Raw genomic sequence first — 17,909 nt, forward strand, 5'->3', positions numbered from 1 at the left:
CACTGAAGGAAATGCCTGGAGCTAAACTTTGTCCACAGAGCTCTCAAATTAGTAGGAATTCAGAGCTCATTAGTGTTGTAGGAATGCAAGATGTTCAGCATTTGGCAGGACTGAGCCTTATATTTTGAATAGTAATTAGCACAAGAATCATACTTTCTTATCAGGAGATTACAGCAATATCGCTGTGACAAAGTGATTTCCTGCATGGCCTTGAAACATGGCAGAAAAAACCCAAGTAGCTGACTCAAATTAATTTTAGAATCTACTAGAGAGCTTTTAGGCCTCTGTACACTGAGAATATTAATGCAGAATTTTGGGAAGTTGGAGAAATAGTAAGATGTCAAGAAAAAAGAAATAGCCTTAAGGCAAATGGTTAAGAATTCTGGAAAGCTGGGCAAATTGGAAGGTCTGCTTTATTTGAAGATTGTGGATATTCAGGAAAGTAAAAAAGAAAAAAAATTCATGTGAAAATAGCATAGTAAATGGATTAAAATTAATGTTTAAGACTGTAGCATTCTTAAAATTGTTTCTTTTGCCTTGTATTCTACCTGTTGTAATTTGGTGCCTATCACATACCTGAATGCAGTCTTCATTTTCTTCCTTCTCTTCCTCTGGTTCCTCCAAGTCTTCCCATTCATTGTCACTGTCATGTGTCTCTCTGGCAGGCAGGGATGATGATGAGGGGCCACAAAGACGTGGCTGTGGGGTTGCACTGGCTGCAGAGACTGTCTTGGAGCTTCCTCCTCGTGGAAGTGAGGTCACAGACATTGAGCTGGCAGTGAGATACTCTTCATCAATAGGGGTTAGAGAGAGAGTTTCAGGCATACATTTCGTGTTCAATAGGTCATCATGATTCTTATTAAATACGTGGCTGGAAAATAAAAAGATTGCAGTGCTGGGGTTTTCCTCCATATGCTTCATTAGATGGCCACTGAAAAGTCTACTGTTTATGCATTATCTTATTTTCATTTGAACTGAATTACTAGCTATGGAATTGAATTGCTGTCTGAATCCTTGAATGGTAGTATAAAAACAAATAAGTAATCAATATTTTTGCAAAGCTACTTGAAAGATTAAAAAGCTTTCATTATTTACCTTAGCAAAATCTTGCACTCTTAATTTTTTTAAGGCATTAATTAGTACTTTTGTTTCTTCTCAAATAAGAATAATTGGACAAAGCCCAGACAATTAATTATTTCATCTTCCATAAACAAATTAATTAACTTTTCTAGTAAGCAGTATGGACATTAAAATACCACTACAATTGTTATATTTGCATTTTTCTGGGAAAAGGAATGCCAGCTGCATTTCTGGCTTCTACAGGTCTTTTCTTGGTAACTGGGCACAGACCATAAACATGAAATATGAAGTGGTTCCTGTTTCTTCATGAAAAGAAGTCCCTACTCCTCTTTGTAAGCTTGCCTTTATTCTTATGCTTGCCTTGAAGCATATGAGTTGTCTAAAAACCACAAATAGACTTATTAAATTAATTTAATTAAAATTATTATTGATTCTATTCCACTATATTGCAGACAAAGTATTCAGCACTTTTAATGTTCAAGCCCAAACTGTAATCATACATGCTGTGTTTAATAGTTTTGGCTGCTGTCTTTCATGAGCCTTTTTAGACAGCTGTGGCATTGTCTCCCAAAAATTTACCATTAAAGCTCATAAAAATACTAAACCCACATTTTTTTAGAGTATGTTTTCTTCATATCAATCCTTATTGAAATATTGCTAAATATTCATTCATCTTAAAAACACCTAAAATGACATCCTATGTCAGCCAGGATGTTTGGTTTTTGATAGAAGTGAACTGTCCATCATCTCCTAAGCAAACACAGACAACTAAAATTAAAATAAATTGCATGTCCTGTATGAAATAACAGAAGATCTCTGTAAAATTCATATAAGAAAATTTATACATTTGCATGAAATATATTGAGCAATCTGGAGACATTTCTTCATTAGTCAAAAGGAAGTCCTTTATTAATGTTTATTTCCTTCTGGGGGTTTTGTGTGGTTTTAGCTGGAAGGATTTAAATTGAGATTATGTTTGAAATATTGTTTAAAATGCATGGCATCCTAAACTTCTCTGGCTGCCTTTTAAAAATGCAAAAGCTGATACTAAATGATACTGAAAATGTATCAAAACAAAAACATTTATTTCAGAACTTCCTTCTTGGAAAGAATCCAAAACTTTTCTTGAAATTGGTATTTTCCCACAATAAACTTAGCTTTGTTGAATCTGTATTATCTCTTGGCAAATATGTTTGCTGCAGACATATTTCCACTGGTTTTACTCTCAGAAGTACACATGCAGATAATTAAGCAGGAGCTTCATTCATGAATTGTGAAGTTCTGAAGAGTGAAGAGTGAAGCTTCTGCATTGACAAAGAGATGCTAAAATGATGAGCTGCCACTACGATCCCACTTGGCTTGCAGTGTCAGTGCTGTCACTCCCCAGAGACAACTGTCTGGGGCTGTGCTTGATGAGTGTCAAAAGTAACAAAATTGTTTCAAGTGACTGTATGGGGAAATAAAAATTAGATTCTCAATAAAATTACTAAAGCTGTAAGTTAAAGGCCTCTAGAAGACTTTCAATTTGTCTTTGTATCAATCCTTTCTGTTCTGATAATTTATACTTTTTTGCACTGGGAGAGATGATGAAAATGGAATGGATTGTCTTGTGTGACAGTGTCTGATATATCCAAAAGTGTAAAAGCCAGAGGAGTTATACAAGAGTCCATTTGCACTCTTGTAAAACTCCTCTGGCTCAGGAGTTCTATTGGTTTCTGCAGACCAGAAAACATAAAATAACCCTTTTTTTCCTCCTTAATCACAGTTTCTCTTCTGAGGTGTTTTTATTTCCTATGAAAAATTTGAAATTTAGAGATCACACAATAAGAAAAAAAATTGGTGCCTATTTAAGTCAACTCTGAAAACAAATGAAAGCAAAAGATCATATAATCAATAAAAAAGTATTTGTTTCCTGTTTAGGTGAACAGGTATCTTTCCACTGATTTCCAATGGCAGCATAAATGATTATAGTGGTGCAGAACTCTCAATGCAGACTTATGCAAAACTCTAATAAGATGAGAGTAAATAGGGAAAGCAGATTAGGCAAGTCAGAATAAAATAATAACACAAAATCTTCAGTAATCTGGAGTGATCAGAGGCAGAGAGCCCTGTACTTTAACCTAAGCAATTAACTTTCAAAGTTCTAAGAGTCAAAGGAAAGGCTGCAGAACAGATTTTGGTGTTCCCTACCTTTTAGCCTGTCCAAACTCACATGGTGAGTAGCAGTTCTGCTTCACTTCCTCCTCTAGAGAGTGGAAGACTTCAGAACTGGAAGCTTCTTGATGAATCTTCCAAAGATGCTTATAGAAACTTTCTCTGGAAGCTGGGAGTTTCTGTATGGGTTTCTCTTGAAACTCAGCTACCTGCTCTTCGTAAGCTGAGCTGTCATCCTCAGGGGGCTCACTGAAATCTTCTCCCACTGGAGAATCAAGGCAGTCTTCAAGGTCTGGAGAGGTGCTACCTCCGTCACTGGTAGATTGATCCATACTGTTTCCTGCCCCTGTGCTGCCTGGCATTTCTGCCACAAAGTCCTTAATTGGAGATGGTGCTGGAGTCTATTAAAAAACCAGAAAGGTCAGTGTAACTCCTTTTTAACCTACCATATCTTTTCTTTCAAATCAAAATATTTTGAAAAGGCAATATTAACGAGCTTCTGAATGGGAAAATACCAAATGGTAGCTGGAAGGGAGGAGAAAATATAGAAGGGACTCTCTTACCAAATAACACTTTTGTCTTAATGTTTATTTTTCACGTTCTACAAGAGTTCCAATCAAAACTACCACACCAGGTGACTTTTCCCAATGAATTTTTTGGTAGAGGTTCTTTTTTAATCTGTTCACATCATGCCTCAATGTTGTGTCTATATTCTCTTCATTCCCTGGAAGTAGCTTCCAGACTTGACTCCCATGTGACTGACCATAGAAATCAGCCAAGGGCACCCTGCAGCAGAGCAGCAGGAGTCAGTTTCTTATCTGGAAATGGTTCTACTGTCATTTCTGTCTGCCTGTGGGTGGCTATAAATCCTAGTGGGATGGGAACCATCAGTGGGCCATTCTGAATGGAGCAAGAGTAGTGCTAATGCATGTTCCTTCTAAGAGGTCTTGTTATGTGTCCATGAGGTGTCTTCAAGAAGCAAGAGTAATAATGCTAGCACATCTAATGGCCATGTTTTAGTCTCTGGAGTGTCTACAGTTTGGGGGTATTTTTTGTTTGTGTTTTGTTTCTCCCCCTGCAGATTCAGCTAACTATCAATAAGAACCTGAATAACTAGTCGAAACTATTATTCCATTTATTTAACTTCATTAAGAGATAGTCTGTATAGGAAAAGTTCTTTATTTTCTTCTCACTTTGGGGAGTTAAAATAGCTGCATTTCAGAATATCTGCAGTTTCTGTCTGAGGATCTGGTAGAGCATTTTTAGAAGCACCACTAGAAGACCTGCTTGGGTATGTGCTATTTCACTCCAACGATAGTACAGCAACTCAAAAGTTGTTGGACTGGGATAAATCTGTTTCATGTCTGCCAGATTTGTATTATTTTGGTTGCTAAGAAACTATAAGTTGAACTTTGCAAGTTGAGTTAAAACCTGGAAGGGAAAGAAATGGAATAGAGGGCCTTGGAGAAAAGGGAAAGTTGCCTTGTTCAAGACTGGATAAAAAATGTAGTAGTATCTTTGCAGGTTTACAGAAGCAAGTTTCTGTCAGGAGCTTTGCCTTACCAGAGCAGTTTGCTCTATTTCTGGAAGAACACCTTTTGGTGGTCTGCAAAGTAGCAGTGTAACTTCTCGAGGAGCTCCTCTTAACAAATGCAGGACATCCTAAGCAGAAAGACAGAATGATATATTTCTGATGGAACAGAGTAAATCTTACATGTCATTTTACCAACTGAGATGGAGAAAATTTTTATGGTGAATGCAACATTTCTGGTATTTGTGCCTCTCAGCAGTGCCTGAGGGCCAGTATTCACCACTGAAGGATTGTCATAAAATGGACCATAGTTTATATGTGAACAGGTATCTAAAGTCAAGTCTGTTCTATTTACAAACTTCTGCTTTGCCATCAGGCACAATAGGTTTAGGTTAATTAATTGTCTTTTCTTGAAGATAACAGAATTTTCAGGCAAATTCATTCAAACCACATGTGGCAGTAACATCTTTGGTCAATTATTTCACCATAGTCCCCAAACTGCCATATTCCAATGAAGAAAAATAAATCCACACGTAGGCCATTACCATTTAGTATCTCAATTGAGTATAGAATTTCTCATTCCAGGTTAAAAACTTACACAGGACTTACCAATCTTGGTAGAAATTTGAATCTGGGGTATTATATTTAGCATGACATTACAAAGCACAAATGACCACAGGGGAAAATTGTTCCAATCATGCATAAAAGCAACAAAGATTCCAACTAATTAATAACTGGTGTGCATCTAACAATAGAATTCATACATTAATACTAGAAACTTAGAGATTAAATAGCAGAAGAAATTCGCTGTCAGAATTCATTTAGAAAGGAAATTCTACACAGGAGTTCTAGAAAAGAATTCTACAGAGAAATTGGATTAATTATATGCAAATTCTGCCTCCCTCTGGTGATAATTAAGTTTAAATGCATTGTTAACCTGTTACCCAGATGGAGTCCCAGTAATAACACTTCCTTCTACCTGGTACAGGAGCCCTTTGAGAGGTTTCCCATTCACAGCTAAAATGACATCTCCAACTTCAATTTCTCCATTCTCTTCAGCTGGCTGCCCTGGAAACAGTCTTTTGATCCTGACAATAGCTCCTCCAAGGTGTTCACAAGCATCTCCTTCCATCTGCAGAACACTAAATCCAAGGCCTCCAGAATTCTTGGTTAATTTCACTTCAAATGTGTTATCTGCTCAAATCAGAGATTGGAAAAAAACAGGAACCATGGCATATGTACCCCCTGAGGAGCCAGTATAAACTATACTCCACAAATACTTTTTCCCAGTGTGCTGCAGAGGTAGATCTACTAATAATAAAGTCAAAAGAAGGTTTAGGAGTTCCTTTATCTTATGTAAGTCTTTGAAATCTCACAGTCAGAATAGAGAGAACTGGAATCTATTCCACCATGTGTTCACAGTCTGGTACCAACCCATAAAGGGAAAAGCTTTTTGTACCAACATAAAGAGGTTCACATGCTATCTTTTTCTGATATTCTTCTGTAAGTGTTGCATAGATTTTACTATTCTGTAATTAGTTTAGTTCTTGCACTAACCAGCATAAGCTGGAATTGGAGCTACTGCTCTTTCCAGTCAAGAATGAGAGACCAGGCCTTTCCCAAACACCATGATCGTAGCTGAAGGTCAGTACAGGAGTAACTGACCCATGGAACAGTATGGTTCAGATTAGTGTTTATGAGACAACCTTCAGTAAAAGATGCAGCATTTATTTGTCGACAAAATTTTGTGTAAGTGATCTCTAAATCTTCTGCTGTTAAGAAATTAAGTGATGGCAGTCTCCAGTTCCCTCCAGCTTCATCACTGTCACAGCATCAGCAGCTGTGCTGGCGAGGCTCTCCCTGGGTAACAGCCTGGCCACATCCACACAGCTGCTTCCTGCCTGAGACTGCTGTGGGGCTCAGATAGGGGTGTTCCCTTGCCAGCCCAGTCTCACAAAGGCTGGGAGATACAGTACTGATGCCTAGGGTAAATTCAGCTATATCTAGCCACTATAACTCTATGAACATCAGAAATATATTTTTCAGAATTGATTTTGTCATTAATATTGAATATAATTTTATTCAGTATACATTTTTCTTTCCAATCCAAAGAAATTTCATATAATTATTTTCATTTATTCCTTTCCTGCACATTGTAGGAAGTCACCCTGAGTTCCTTCTTTATCACTTACCATCTGTCAAAAAGCAGCAGACCTTGGTGCCATCTGTGAGGGATGTTGCCACAGAAACAACTGCACATTGGTCCTCCTTTCTGTCATTAGCAGTCAGACAAGGCTCTGAGAATTGGTAGTTTCCCCTTTCCAGAACCAGTTTGGCAATCTAAAACAGCGATAAACAAGTTCCAGTTACGCAGGACACCGTGAGTCCTAAGTCTTTGTACTTTTCTGTTTAGAGGAGTGGGGTTGGAGCAGAGGGGTGGATGGTTCTTTTGGCCAAGCTTGGCTACTGTGCTTCACACCAAGTCCAGTTTAGTGTACTGTGTATCTTATTGATCTCTGCTATTGTACAAACCTGGCCAGATTTCTTAAGGTGTTCCACAGCCTGTTTGTGGGTGATGCCACAGAGGCTGATGCCATCTACTTCCAGCAGACGATCACCTGAGGTAAAAAATAAGAACATCCATTTGCTTTGATGTACAGGTTCAGAGGGTGTAAATCTTGAGGCTGCCCATGTTACAATAGTTCATCATGCTTACATGTATCAAATTAATATTAATTCATAGGAAAGCAATACTGCTTGCTGCACAGCACTCTATAACCAGCAACTAAAGCATTCTAGGGTATTCTGTAAGTAAATGCAGTGATAGCATCTGGTTAGCACAGTAGCAATGATGTCAGGGTCACTAGCCTGATGGCAGCCACAGAAGGTAACTCTACAATGTTGGTGTGAGGCTTCTATCATTTCAGTGGGATCCCTACATGTACTACAGGAACAGGCTCAGGAATGATGGACCATATATTACACTTTGCGGTTGTAGCACCACCAATCCCAAATGTGTTTCACTGTCCACACTAACAGTAAACTCACTGCAGCCCAGGGTTTTATTGCCAGACATGTTACCTATCTTTATTTGTCCATTCTTATCTGCTGGTCCACTGGGAATAATTGACTTCACATATATCCCACCATGACGCACACTGGTGTTAATTCCACCCTGCAAAACATGCCCACAGATTAGTGTCTTCATGTATTCTTCCTGTGGTAAACATCAAAGCAACTTACACATGCATTGCAAAGTAACTGCTTCAGGAATTACTTTCTGCTTTAAATATTGGGAAAAAGGAAAGAGGATATTACTCCAAAACCCCATCTAGTTTTAATATACTTCCATAGGCAGTAATCTTATTTTATTCTCTCAGGAAAATGCAATGTATTTCTATGTGACTATATAAAAATATTTACTAAATGTTCATAAATTTCTCCCTATGCACACATAAAATGGTCTTGCATCTTTCAGTTATTCTCTAGCTCAGCTTCTAAGCTGTGCAACATCCATTCTTCAATTATTAATCTTTCGGACAATATATCAAGCATGGACCTGAATTTGAGCACTCAGAGAAATTCCAGATTAACCTAAGAATCATTTTCTGTCCATCTACATCCCCTGGCCAAATTCAGATGAAAAAAATGGCCCTTAATTTCTTCTGCAGGCAATGAAATGGCTGTTGCTTCACATTCCATTTCAGCAAAGACTTTAAAGACATCTCAGCCTATTTAATTCAAATTAAATAGCTAGGACAAGGACTTGTTATCCAAATGCTGCAGACATTTCTTCTCTAATCCTCCCTGACCTTCTCTAGTCCTCCCTGACCAAACTCTGCTTTCAGTGGTAAGTCTTGTTCTCAAGTCTGGTCAGGACAAAAAGGGTTTGTACTGCCACGGGCTTTATGCCAGGACACTTCTTTCCCAGATGGTGTGGGTAAGAACCAGACAATGAGCAGAGACAGTCCTTCATGCATTCTATGTCAATCAGTTGGACACTTAGGTTTACAATGTGCCATGCTAACAGTTTCTGTTGTCAGCCTATCTTTTGTCTTTGTTCTCAGTCAGGTAACAATTTGACAGACAATTAAAGATTAACAGTGACACTTGCAGTCACGCTGATTCCAAAAGTCCCGTCTTCTTTAACAAGCTCCACCGTGTAGACTTCCTTTGAGTTGGTTTCTGATGGAGATGGTAAGTGGGAAGAATCAGCTGCCTGTCTCAAAAATAAAAACTTTAATGAGATTACAGCATCTTGGTTTAAAAAGTGAGGGGGGGGGGAGAGGAATTAAAAAAAAAAAGGAAGAGAGCATTTCCAGAAGATGTATAAGGTTTGATCCTGCTGTCACTGCAAACCTGGAGCAATACCATTTATATCTCTGATATTATTGGAAGCTTAAGCTAATGCTACTCAAAATGCAATCTGTCTAAATGCACATAACCTGAGTATATATAGGGAGGATGTCTAAAAGTAGGAAATTAGACATGGCATGTTCTGGGACTGGTTTGAAAACTTAGAAGATTGCAAGAAAATAATCAAAATTTTTTCCCTCCACTGGAAAAGGAAGGAGAATTTTTAAAACATTTTGTTGAACAGTTTCCCTGTTCATTCGCATATTCTTGACATGTCTATCATTTTGACATTTCCAGTGTAATTTATTTGAAGGTTTTCTATCTCCTTTCCTTCACAGTGACTAGTCCTTCTATTTGTATCTGGTATGTTGTTATATGTTGTGTGCTGGGTGTAACATTACTGAGCAGCATCAAAATCTCAGTTACCTCTATATCCAGGCTATCAGCTGAAGGAACTGGAATCCTAGGGCCCAATTTTGATGCTAAATTCCAAGAGAGAGTCTTCTCAAGTTCATCTATATTTGTGTCCTGTTCTTTGGGGACAGCTGTATGACAATCCTGAATCTTTTTTCTCCCACCGTCTACACAAGAGATCTCAGATCCACTAGTGCTGTTTCCTCTTGATAGATTCTTTTCTTCATTTAATCCTTCTTCATACATGTCTGTAAGCCATATCAAAATAAGACATTGTTGAATACAAATAGCAAGAAAACTTAAAGAAAAATATTATTATAACCCAGCACAAGAGGACAAAGTAACTTATTTCAACTGATTGTGAAGTCAGATCTGTAAAATGAGTTAGTCAATGTGAAATGGAGCACTGCTATTGTAGGTGCTCAGAAAAGCGTTTGCTTCCTCACTGCCTCTCTGTCAGAGAAAGAAATGCCGAAATTCCTTTAGTTTTCAGCAAGGCAGCCCATAATAGATTTTTTTCACACTGATGTAGCAGAGACATCACATGATACCTACCAGAAGTCGACTATTTTAGTGTATGGTTGTTCTAACTGGCAGTCGGTAGCAGGAATGTAGTACTACATCCCAGTGCCTATTGAGGATGAGTGTCCTGAGTTAACCATTAGCATCCCAGAGCCAGCAAGGGCCTTTGCCTTTATACCTTTGGGTTGAGAGATGATGAGCTCCACTTCATCAGAAGAGTTCTGTATGATTTTAACTGCAGTATTAAATGAAACACCCTCAAGACTAATATTATTCACAGAGATGAGTCGTCCTCCTTAAGAAAAAAAAAAAAAAAAGCAAGAAAAAACACATCTAAATAAGGAAATAAATCCAGAGTAGCTAACTTTAAACTATGCAAATATTTTAATTCTAATTAAAAAGTACAGAAAATGACCTGGTTTGATATTTCCAGCTCTGTCTGCAGGTCCCCCAGGGATAATTGAAGCGATAAAGATACCAAGGTCTAATTTTCCTACATTTTCTCCTCCAATAATTACAAAACCTGCAAAAAAGAGATAGCATGAGAATGCAAACACTGGCAGTATTAAAAAAGATGAATCTTAGGAGTACAAAAGGCTCTTACTCCAGTGACATACCTTTTGTGCATGATCTGAAGGATGGGGAGCTTTGATTTACAGGGCATCAAGGTCTCTAATTGGGAGAGCTTTAAACTTACATTATAATTAAAGTGTGCAGGTGACTTTGGTCACTACTTAGATATAATTTCCCAATAATAATGTTTTCCTGGCTCAGTACTTTTAGAGACTCTAACTACTTTCTTTCATGAGTCATGAACTAGGTGGACCTGCAGCATTTAACACCTGCTGGAGGGAAATGTTATAAAATCTCATTAGATAAATTTGAACATCATTCAATATCATGCAACCAGGAAACCTGAAGTAATGTAAGAGATCTAAGAAAATTAAATCTATTGTTCAGTAGTTCAGTTTCACTATCCTAGCTCTGACTATTGAAATATATTCTTCTCACTTCCATAACAGTTGGATTTGGGATTAGGATATTACACACAGTCCTGCACCATTTATAAGTTTGATTCTTAATTGTATTAATGGTCATTTGTGAAAACTGGTGGTCCGAACTCATCCACAAGAACTCGATACAGTATGATTAAGGTATTAGATAAGAAAAATATTATCCAGATAACAATCCAAAAGTTGGGAAACATTCATGTGAAATTGGTGTAAATATTTTGCATCCCCACTGGCAACACCTGTAAGATCTAAGATAAATAAAATCAGTACATGTGTATTTCAGATACAAAACTAAAACCATGTTTTTCTCAATCTACTCTTAGCACTTGGTTCCTTTCGTCTCTGTGGCCTTATTTAATCCTCTGAAAATATAATTGTCTTGATTTATGTGCTTAGTCCTTTTCAGTCCTGGAAATTCTGAGTCCTTCACAAAGATTGGTACTCTATAAGAAGAATAAATGGACTAAAGGAGTTTACAGTCTTGCCCAGCCTGAGTCAGCAAGCATCAGTGTTAGCAGCAGGATCTGATGGTCACAGTAACAAACACAATATTTATGTTCCTTACTTACCAAATCCATTCTTAGGGTCACGTTTTAGGCTGACACATATGATTTCTCTTTCTAGACCTCTTAGCAAAACTTCCTTTTGGATGGCTGGTGATCCAGGCGCTGCAGAAACAAAATAGCTAGAATAAATGTAGATTAATGCTGGGAGACAGAATATTCGTGTATTATGCAAAGCTGGACCTTCAAAAATGGATATATGTTTTATCCTTGATTTCAACATCACTGTTACTTTGAATCAATATAATTCTGGAAGGAAGCTCAAACAAGTGTTCAGAAGTTTTTATTCTTTTGAAAAAACTTTGTACAGAGCTGTGCAACCTCGTCCTACAATGTTCCTTTCTGGGAGAATACATATTTTTCTGCAACATTTTTATTAAGATTAGAATATTTAAAGAGTCAGACATGTAGTGCCCATTGAACCTGAGGGTGATTTGGACACAAAATCTCCTGTGGGCTCTAGCCTTTGGCCCTGTGGGCCCTTTTGGATCTGAAGGTGCAATCCAGCCAACACTGAATGCAATGATGACTACTTAAGCTTGGGCAATTGCCACAGTGTGTTTATAATACTGTTCTAATTTTTAAAGGAACTAACCAGATAAGCACAGCTTCATATTCCATAGATTGGTTCCCCATGTGCATGCAGTCTGGCTTCTGATAGAAAATTAGATATCCAGTCCTTATTCCAGGAAGTGTTATGCAAGTGCAGGAGAAGAGGAAAGACTTGGAGCCTATGCTGTTTCATGCATTATTTATTGAGTTGTAGATCTCAGTTTTGAACCAAACAATGACCTCTGAGCACAGGGATGTTGTCCCATGCAAGAGTCTCTGGGTGTACCGAGCTACATCTCTGTAGAGCATTAGGCACCATTATAGAATGATTTTATCACCAAGTCCCTTACCACTGAACCTGATGCACAGTGGGAGTTAAGGGGAAGAAAACAGCTTGTCTTGCTAAACTCTGGATTAATTTCCAGGACTAGAGGTAAAAAAAGGATAGTCTTTAATCTGTAAGTGAAATATATGTTGGTCTTCTTCTATTGAAACAATAAACATGGAAGGGTACTGTCTCTCTTTGTGATTATTATACTCACCACTGGTGGTGTTCTGAGTTGAATGGATAGAGAGGAAGTCATAACTCCTTTGCTTTCCATTCAAATTGATGTGCATTCCTGACTGGGACAGCCCTGATAGAGATCTGCATGGAAAGGAAGACTGTGTTACAATAAAAAATGAGGAGTGGTGTTTAGCACCCTTCATTGTCATTAGTCTGTCAAAGCCAAGTTGGAAATGCACAGGTTTAGAGCCTTTCAATGAGTATTCTGATTTCTGGGACATATTTCATTTTAGGGGAGAAGTGGTTTATCCTTGCCAGCATTTGCTTCCAAATAACAGCTGCCACTAGACCTCTCATCATGACTGGTTCCTCCTGTGTTTTGGTTTGAGCTGACTGCAGGTATCAGGAAAACACAGCATAGCTTCACCATGATTCATTTAGACCTGTTGTCCATTTAGACAAAACCATGTCTGAAAGTTTGTCTGGTAGTTCATGTTCTCCTTGACTCTTTTCTAACTCCTAGTACTCTGAAAGGCACTAGAATTCATCTTGGGGCTGTGCAGCTATAGTAACCACCTACACAAATGAATGCACCATCACAAAGAGGGAGAAGTTCTTGCACTGTTCCCTATGAATTGCACATTTGGACATGGAGGAAACAACTAAATAATGATCTCTGCATTCCTGATCAAAACCAGCTCCTGATGGTTTTTTAATTCACATACTGTAATTTCCAGTGAAGATATACAGACAGCTAAGATTTTACATTTATTCTCCCTCATTTCTATACTTCCTCATAACCCAATTAGTGGTTTCTTCTTGAGTCTGGTACAAATTTAAATGTCACTCTTTTTCAAGTTGCTCTCTGTTGGTTCAATAACTTCCTGCCTGAATTTGCACTACTGCTGGCACCATGGAGCCCCAGACCTTTTGGTATGACCACAATAAGAACTTTAAAAAAAAAAATTGTATATGTCCATCTTCTTACAGACATTCAGAGAGAAAAGGCAAACCTACCTGCCAAGATTGCTTTTGTGTCTAGTCCTGTTGTTGGTTTCCACACTGAGGTTATCACAAGATTTGCTCATCATCCCAGCAGACAGGTTTTCCAGGTTTGCTCCATAGAGCACATTCTCTGAGCGAGACAGTCTCTGAATAAGGGCAAGGTGTTCATGCTGAGCTGCATATGCAGAATTCGATTTGTCTATTTCCACAAATTTACTGTCCTCTGAAAGAGAAGCAAAAGAGGGGAAGAAACAAAGACAAATCCACTGATATTATTTCAACTTTTTAAGCTTAAAGGAAATTTAAATAAAATCTTTTGAATATGCCAGAAAAAAATACTGTCATTACAGATATATTTGTTCTTTTATCCTTAAGGATACCTAGGCCTAGGGGTGAGTAGAAAGAGTTTCTTTCATAAAAAGTATATGCTGCATTTAGGTTTAATTTCTGTGAATTATACTAAAAATACATTTTCCACAAAGACAGGTGAAATGTACAACCCTATTTAATTTGAACCTGAATATTTCTGTGAAGTGTATTTTGTAAATGATTGGTGTATAAGAAACACCTGTCTTTTAGAGTCTGAATTATCCAGGTTGGTAGTTTCTCATCCTTCACAGGCCTTCTACTCCAGTACATTTATATCTGAGAAGACAGGAACTCTAGGAACATGTGCTCTCCAAAGTTCAGAGAGACACCAAGGAACTGAGTCGTTTGCACAAGTGAAGTCAAATGGGGACCATCTTGGTGGCAACACTTGCTGTCCAGTTTTCTCCCTTTCTGTGAAATCTACTATTTGCTTAATGATTCCTGGGCTCTGCTATATAAAAATCTGTCCTCTCAAAAGATTTCATTTTTCTGAAACAAAGTGTTGCTGAAGGAGATAATAATTTATTTAGGTTCCCAATGGGTGGGCTTGAGAGGGAACTTGGAGGATAGAGAGACAGCAGGCAATTGGAGAAACACTGAAAAATAAAACAAAAACTCAGCTTGATACAGGCTAGCAAAACATGAGCTTAAATTCTGCTTGTACATGAGAACTAAACTCCCGTGTATTTTCCTAACAAATGGCAGCCTGAATACAACTCTCTAGAACACTAATCTTCAGAATTAAATCTAGGTTCCCTCTTTCCTCTGTGACTTTGATCAGAGGCATTTCTTAAGGCATCAGAAGGCTTAACTGTCCAGAGAATTAGCGCAGCCTGGGAGTTGCCACGGTGATTCTGAAGTTGCTTCACGTTTTGAAGTGATGGTTGCTCATACATCTGAACAGTGCATCAGAAGCAGAAGCATGCAGAAAGACCCTCATAATCTCTTACAGTCTCACTGTGGTGGCAAAGGCAGAATTTTGAACTCCTGTCTGTCACTACCTTAGTAATCTTTTCTTCTGGGCACACACTGAATCCCAGAATTGTGGTCACGGGGCCTGTAAGTCTGGCTTGTTTCACCAATTTGGTATACTTGTAATCAGCACTTGGATTATAATTTTCTTAGTTCTCAATAATTTTATTCTGTTAAATATGGGATGTAGTAGTTTTTTAAAGATAAGTTACCACAAGCAAATGTAACACAGGTAACTGTAAGATGCACTGTTAGCACTCATTTGAATGCAATAAAGGACATTCCCACTAAATTATGTTAGAAGCTGGAGATGTCAAAAAGCAAACATTTAGGTTCAAGATTCCTTGAACCTAAATGCCATCCTAGGGCCTTTTCCCATAGTAGCAATTTTGTACAAAAATTTCACCTTTCATGATATAATTTAAGTGGTGAGGAGACAATATATCAATCATCCTATTACATGCCATGGTAGAATTTGTTGCCAACACTTTTATGGTTTTACTACAGAAAGGAGGATCCCAGCAGATACAGCAGGACACTTGATTCTCCTGCGGTGACTCACCAGGTCAAACACTCAGGAGTTGTAAATGATCATGGTTCTGCTCAAGGCAGTGGATGAGTTAGTGAAAACTCATGTTGCTCCACTGAATTCAAGAGTGATAACAGTTGTCAGCTTAGGTTCCTATTTCTTATGTGCCTCAGTTTCCCCATAATAATCCCCACCCATCTTTTCAGAACATGCTGAGAACTGTAGGTGAGATGTGCTATGTATCTGCCCTGGATGTAGCAGAATCTTGTTAGAAACTATGGAAAATCTGAAGCCTGAGGACGTACTGGTCATAATCTTTCACAGACATGGCAAAATCTAAGAGCAGCTAGCAGCTGTATAGTTCAGTGGGTATGACTCATGTGCCTTTAGTGATTTGGTGGTTTTGCCCTGGGACTGAACCACTGGGTTGCATCCCTGTTTTATGCAAAATAGCTAAGTGCAGCTCCAGCATGTTTGGGCACTATTATAGTTTTAATTTGTGTAGAACGTTTTTCAGGTTACATTTGGGATAGGTCTGATATATTTCTGCAGAATTCTCAGCAGCAGAATTCTCCTGAAAGGAAGTAAAATCATGCTTATTTATTCTTTAAATCTGAGTTTAGCTACATAGCTGTTTTCATCAGATAATCCCCCTGCACATGCCTACTCATATGCACGTCCCAGATTAGACTTAATTAGACAAATTAGACTCTTCAAACTTTCAGTGTAGTAGGAGACATTATTTTCTAACTGAAGCAGAGTGAAACTGAGGTAGCAGGTTCTAGTTCTCAGATTTGGTGAATGCACCTTACCTAAAACATAACCACATCCTGTGGTCCCAGTAACAAAAGTGTATTTACACCTCACCTGATAAAGTTTGACGAAGTTGCCTAGAATTCATCTGTGCATTGAATTTGTGCTGGGCAGAGCAGAGGTCCAGTAGGTATTTACATGTCTTTGCTGTATCAGTAATGAAGGTGTGTTTCTTGCCACTGAAGCTGCTTTCAATCATGAATTTTTTTCTCTGAAGAGGTAAAAAAAGCACAGGCTGCTTTATATATCAGTCATTACACTGAGGCACTGACAGTTCATTTACATAATCTTGTTGGTTTGTTCAGTTGTATTTATGCCTGACTGCATCTCTTTTGTCTTCTTGTAAATTCAGCACTTGTAAGCCAGGTGTCTGGCATTGGGATCATGATTCTTCTATGTCAAAAGTCAAGAACCTTAGGACATTGAATTCAGTGATAGCAGGTTGCTAAAACTGCAAAATTTGGCCCTGCAGATGTTAAAATTATTGAACAAATTTAATATGAAAAGGAACATATCTTCAGGCGGGAGAAGGATCATTTTTGGAGAGCAAACAAGCTGGGAAATCTGTGATCCAGTTTGACACCAAAACTGTACAACAGTACTTTGATATACCTCTAATGTCAAAATCCCATTTAGAAATGGGTCACAATCTTATCACCAATACTAGTTTGTTAGCTGTCTTCAATATACTAAGAGATGAGGGTGGGAATAATGAGATCTGGAAAATTGATGACATCATCCCATGACCTGGGCAGAAAAACAGAAGAAAAGAGCAGTAAAGGCAAGAAAGGACTAAATATATAGAATATGCCATGGAGAGATTTGGCATAGTCTCTGTAATAGTCAGCACCAGATTATTCAGTTTTATGGTAATTTGTCTTTGGCCTTGGCATAAATACTGCAGAACTATACCTCACAAAGAACTCAGTATGTTCATATGCGCATCCAGATCCAGCTTTGATTTTAAACTCTTTTCAGAAAGGACTTGCCCATGTAGAGTGAATCTAATTCTTGCTCTGGATGCAATTAATTCATCAAAGCGACAGGAAGGCAGAAAAGCAGTAGAGTAGAGAAGAGATTCAGTTCCAACTCACGTGAGCTGAAATTCTCTCTGTTTCACGCCACTGGAATCTTAAACTGGCAATTCTTGTGTGATTTTTGTTCTCATAGACGATGATGCCTTTGGCACAGATTCCCAGGATGATGTCCCCTTCTGTCCCTTTCTTCTCTTGGGACACACGATAGAATAACACTCCATATTCAGGAAGTTGCTGAGTCACCTTGTAGAGAAAAAGTGCTTTTACCATGCTCTTATTCAAAAAGATTCATGGGAAGAAAGGCAGATGGAGGAGAAAGTGCTTTTGAGTGTCAGGAGCCAGTGTCTGCCCCTGCCATCTAACCATGCAGGGGATATTCTGAGAAACTCACCCAGAGGTTCTGGGTGCTCATGCTTGTGTTTCTACCTCCTGTACTTGGCCACAGAAGTTAAAATGTGACTCAGATGTGTTACAGAACTATGGAATATGACTAG

General features: G+C 38.2%; 1 protein-coding gene across 1 annotated transcript in view; it reads right to left on the bottom strand.

Moving 5' to 3' along the window:
• FRMPD2 (FERM and PDZ domain containing 2) overlaps window positions 1-17,909 on the bottom strand; it is a 56,758-nt gene that overhangs the window by 19,129 nt on the left and 19,720 nt on the right. Inside the window, exons 12-27 of the mRNA XM_050976447.1 lie at window positions 17,473-17,658; window positions 16,433-16,589; window positions 13,708-13,918; window positions 12,728-12,831; window positions 11,640-11,738; window positions 10,473-10,580; window positions 10,236-10,352; window positions 9,548-9,783; window positions 8,880-8,984; window positions 7,847-7,940; window positions 7,298-7,383; window positions 6,958-7,105; window positions 5,745-5,959; window positions 4,798-4,896; window positions 3,271-3,635; window positions 577-871 (exon numbers count right to left, since the gene is read on the bottom strand). Of these exons, the coding sequence (XP_050832404.1) occupies window positions 577-871; window positions 3,271-3,635; window positions 4,798-4,896; window positions 5,745-5,959; window positions 6,958-7,105; window positions 7,298-7,383; window positions 7,847-7,940; window positions 8,880-8,984; window positions 9,548-9,783; window positions 10,236-10,352; window positions 10,473-10,580; window positions 11,640-11,738; window positions 12,728-12,831; window positions 13,708-13,918; window positions 16,433-16,589; window positions 17,473-17,658 (2,625 nt within the window). The remainder of the gene's footprint in view (window positions 1-576; window positions 872-3,270; window positions 3,636-4,797; window positions 4,897-5,744; window positions 5,960-6,957; window positions 7,106-7,297; window positions 7,384-7,846; window positions 7,941-8,879; window positions 8,985-9,547; window positions 9,784-10,235; window positions 10,353-10,472; window positions 10,581-11,639; window positions 11,739-12,727; window positions 12,832-13,707; window positions 13,919-16,432; window positions 16,590-17,472; window positions 17,659-17,909) is intronic.

Source organism: Serinus canaria, chromosome 6, assembly GCF_022539315.1.
Source record: "Serinus canaria isolate serCan28SL12 chromosome 6, serCan2020, whole genome shotgun sequence".
NCBI classification, from domain to species: Eukaryota; Metazoa; Chordata; class Aves; order Passeriformes; family Fringillidae; genus Serinus; species Serinus canaria.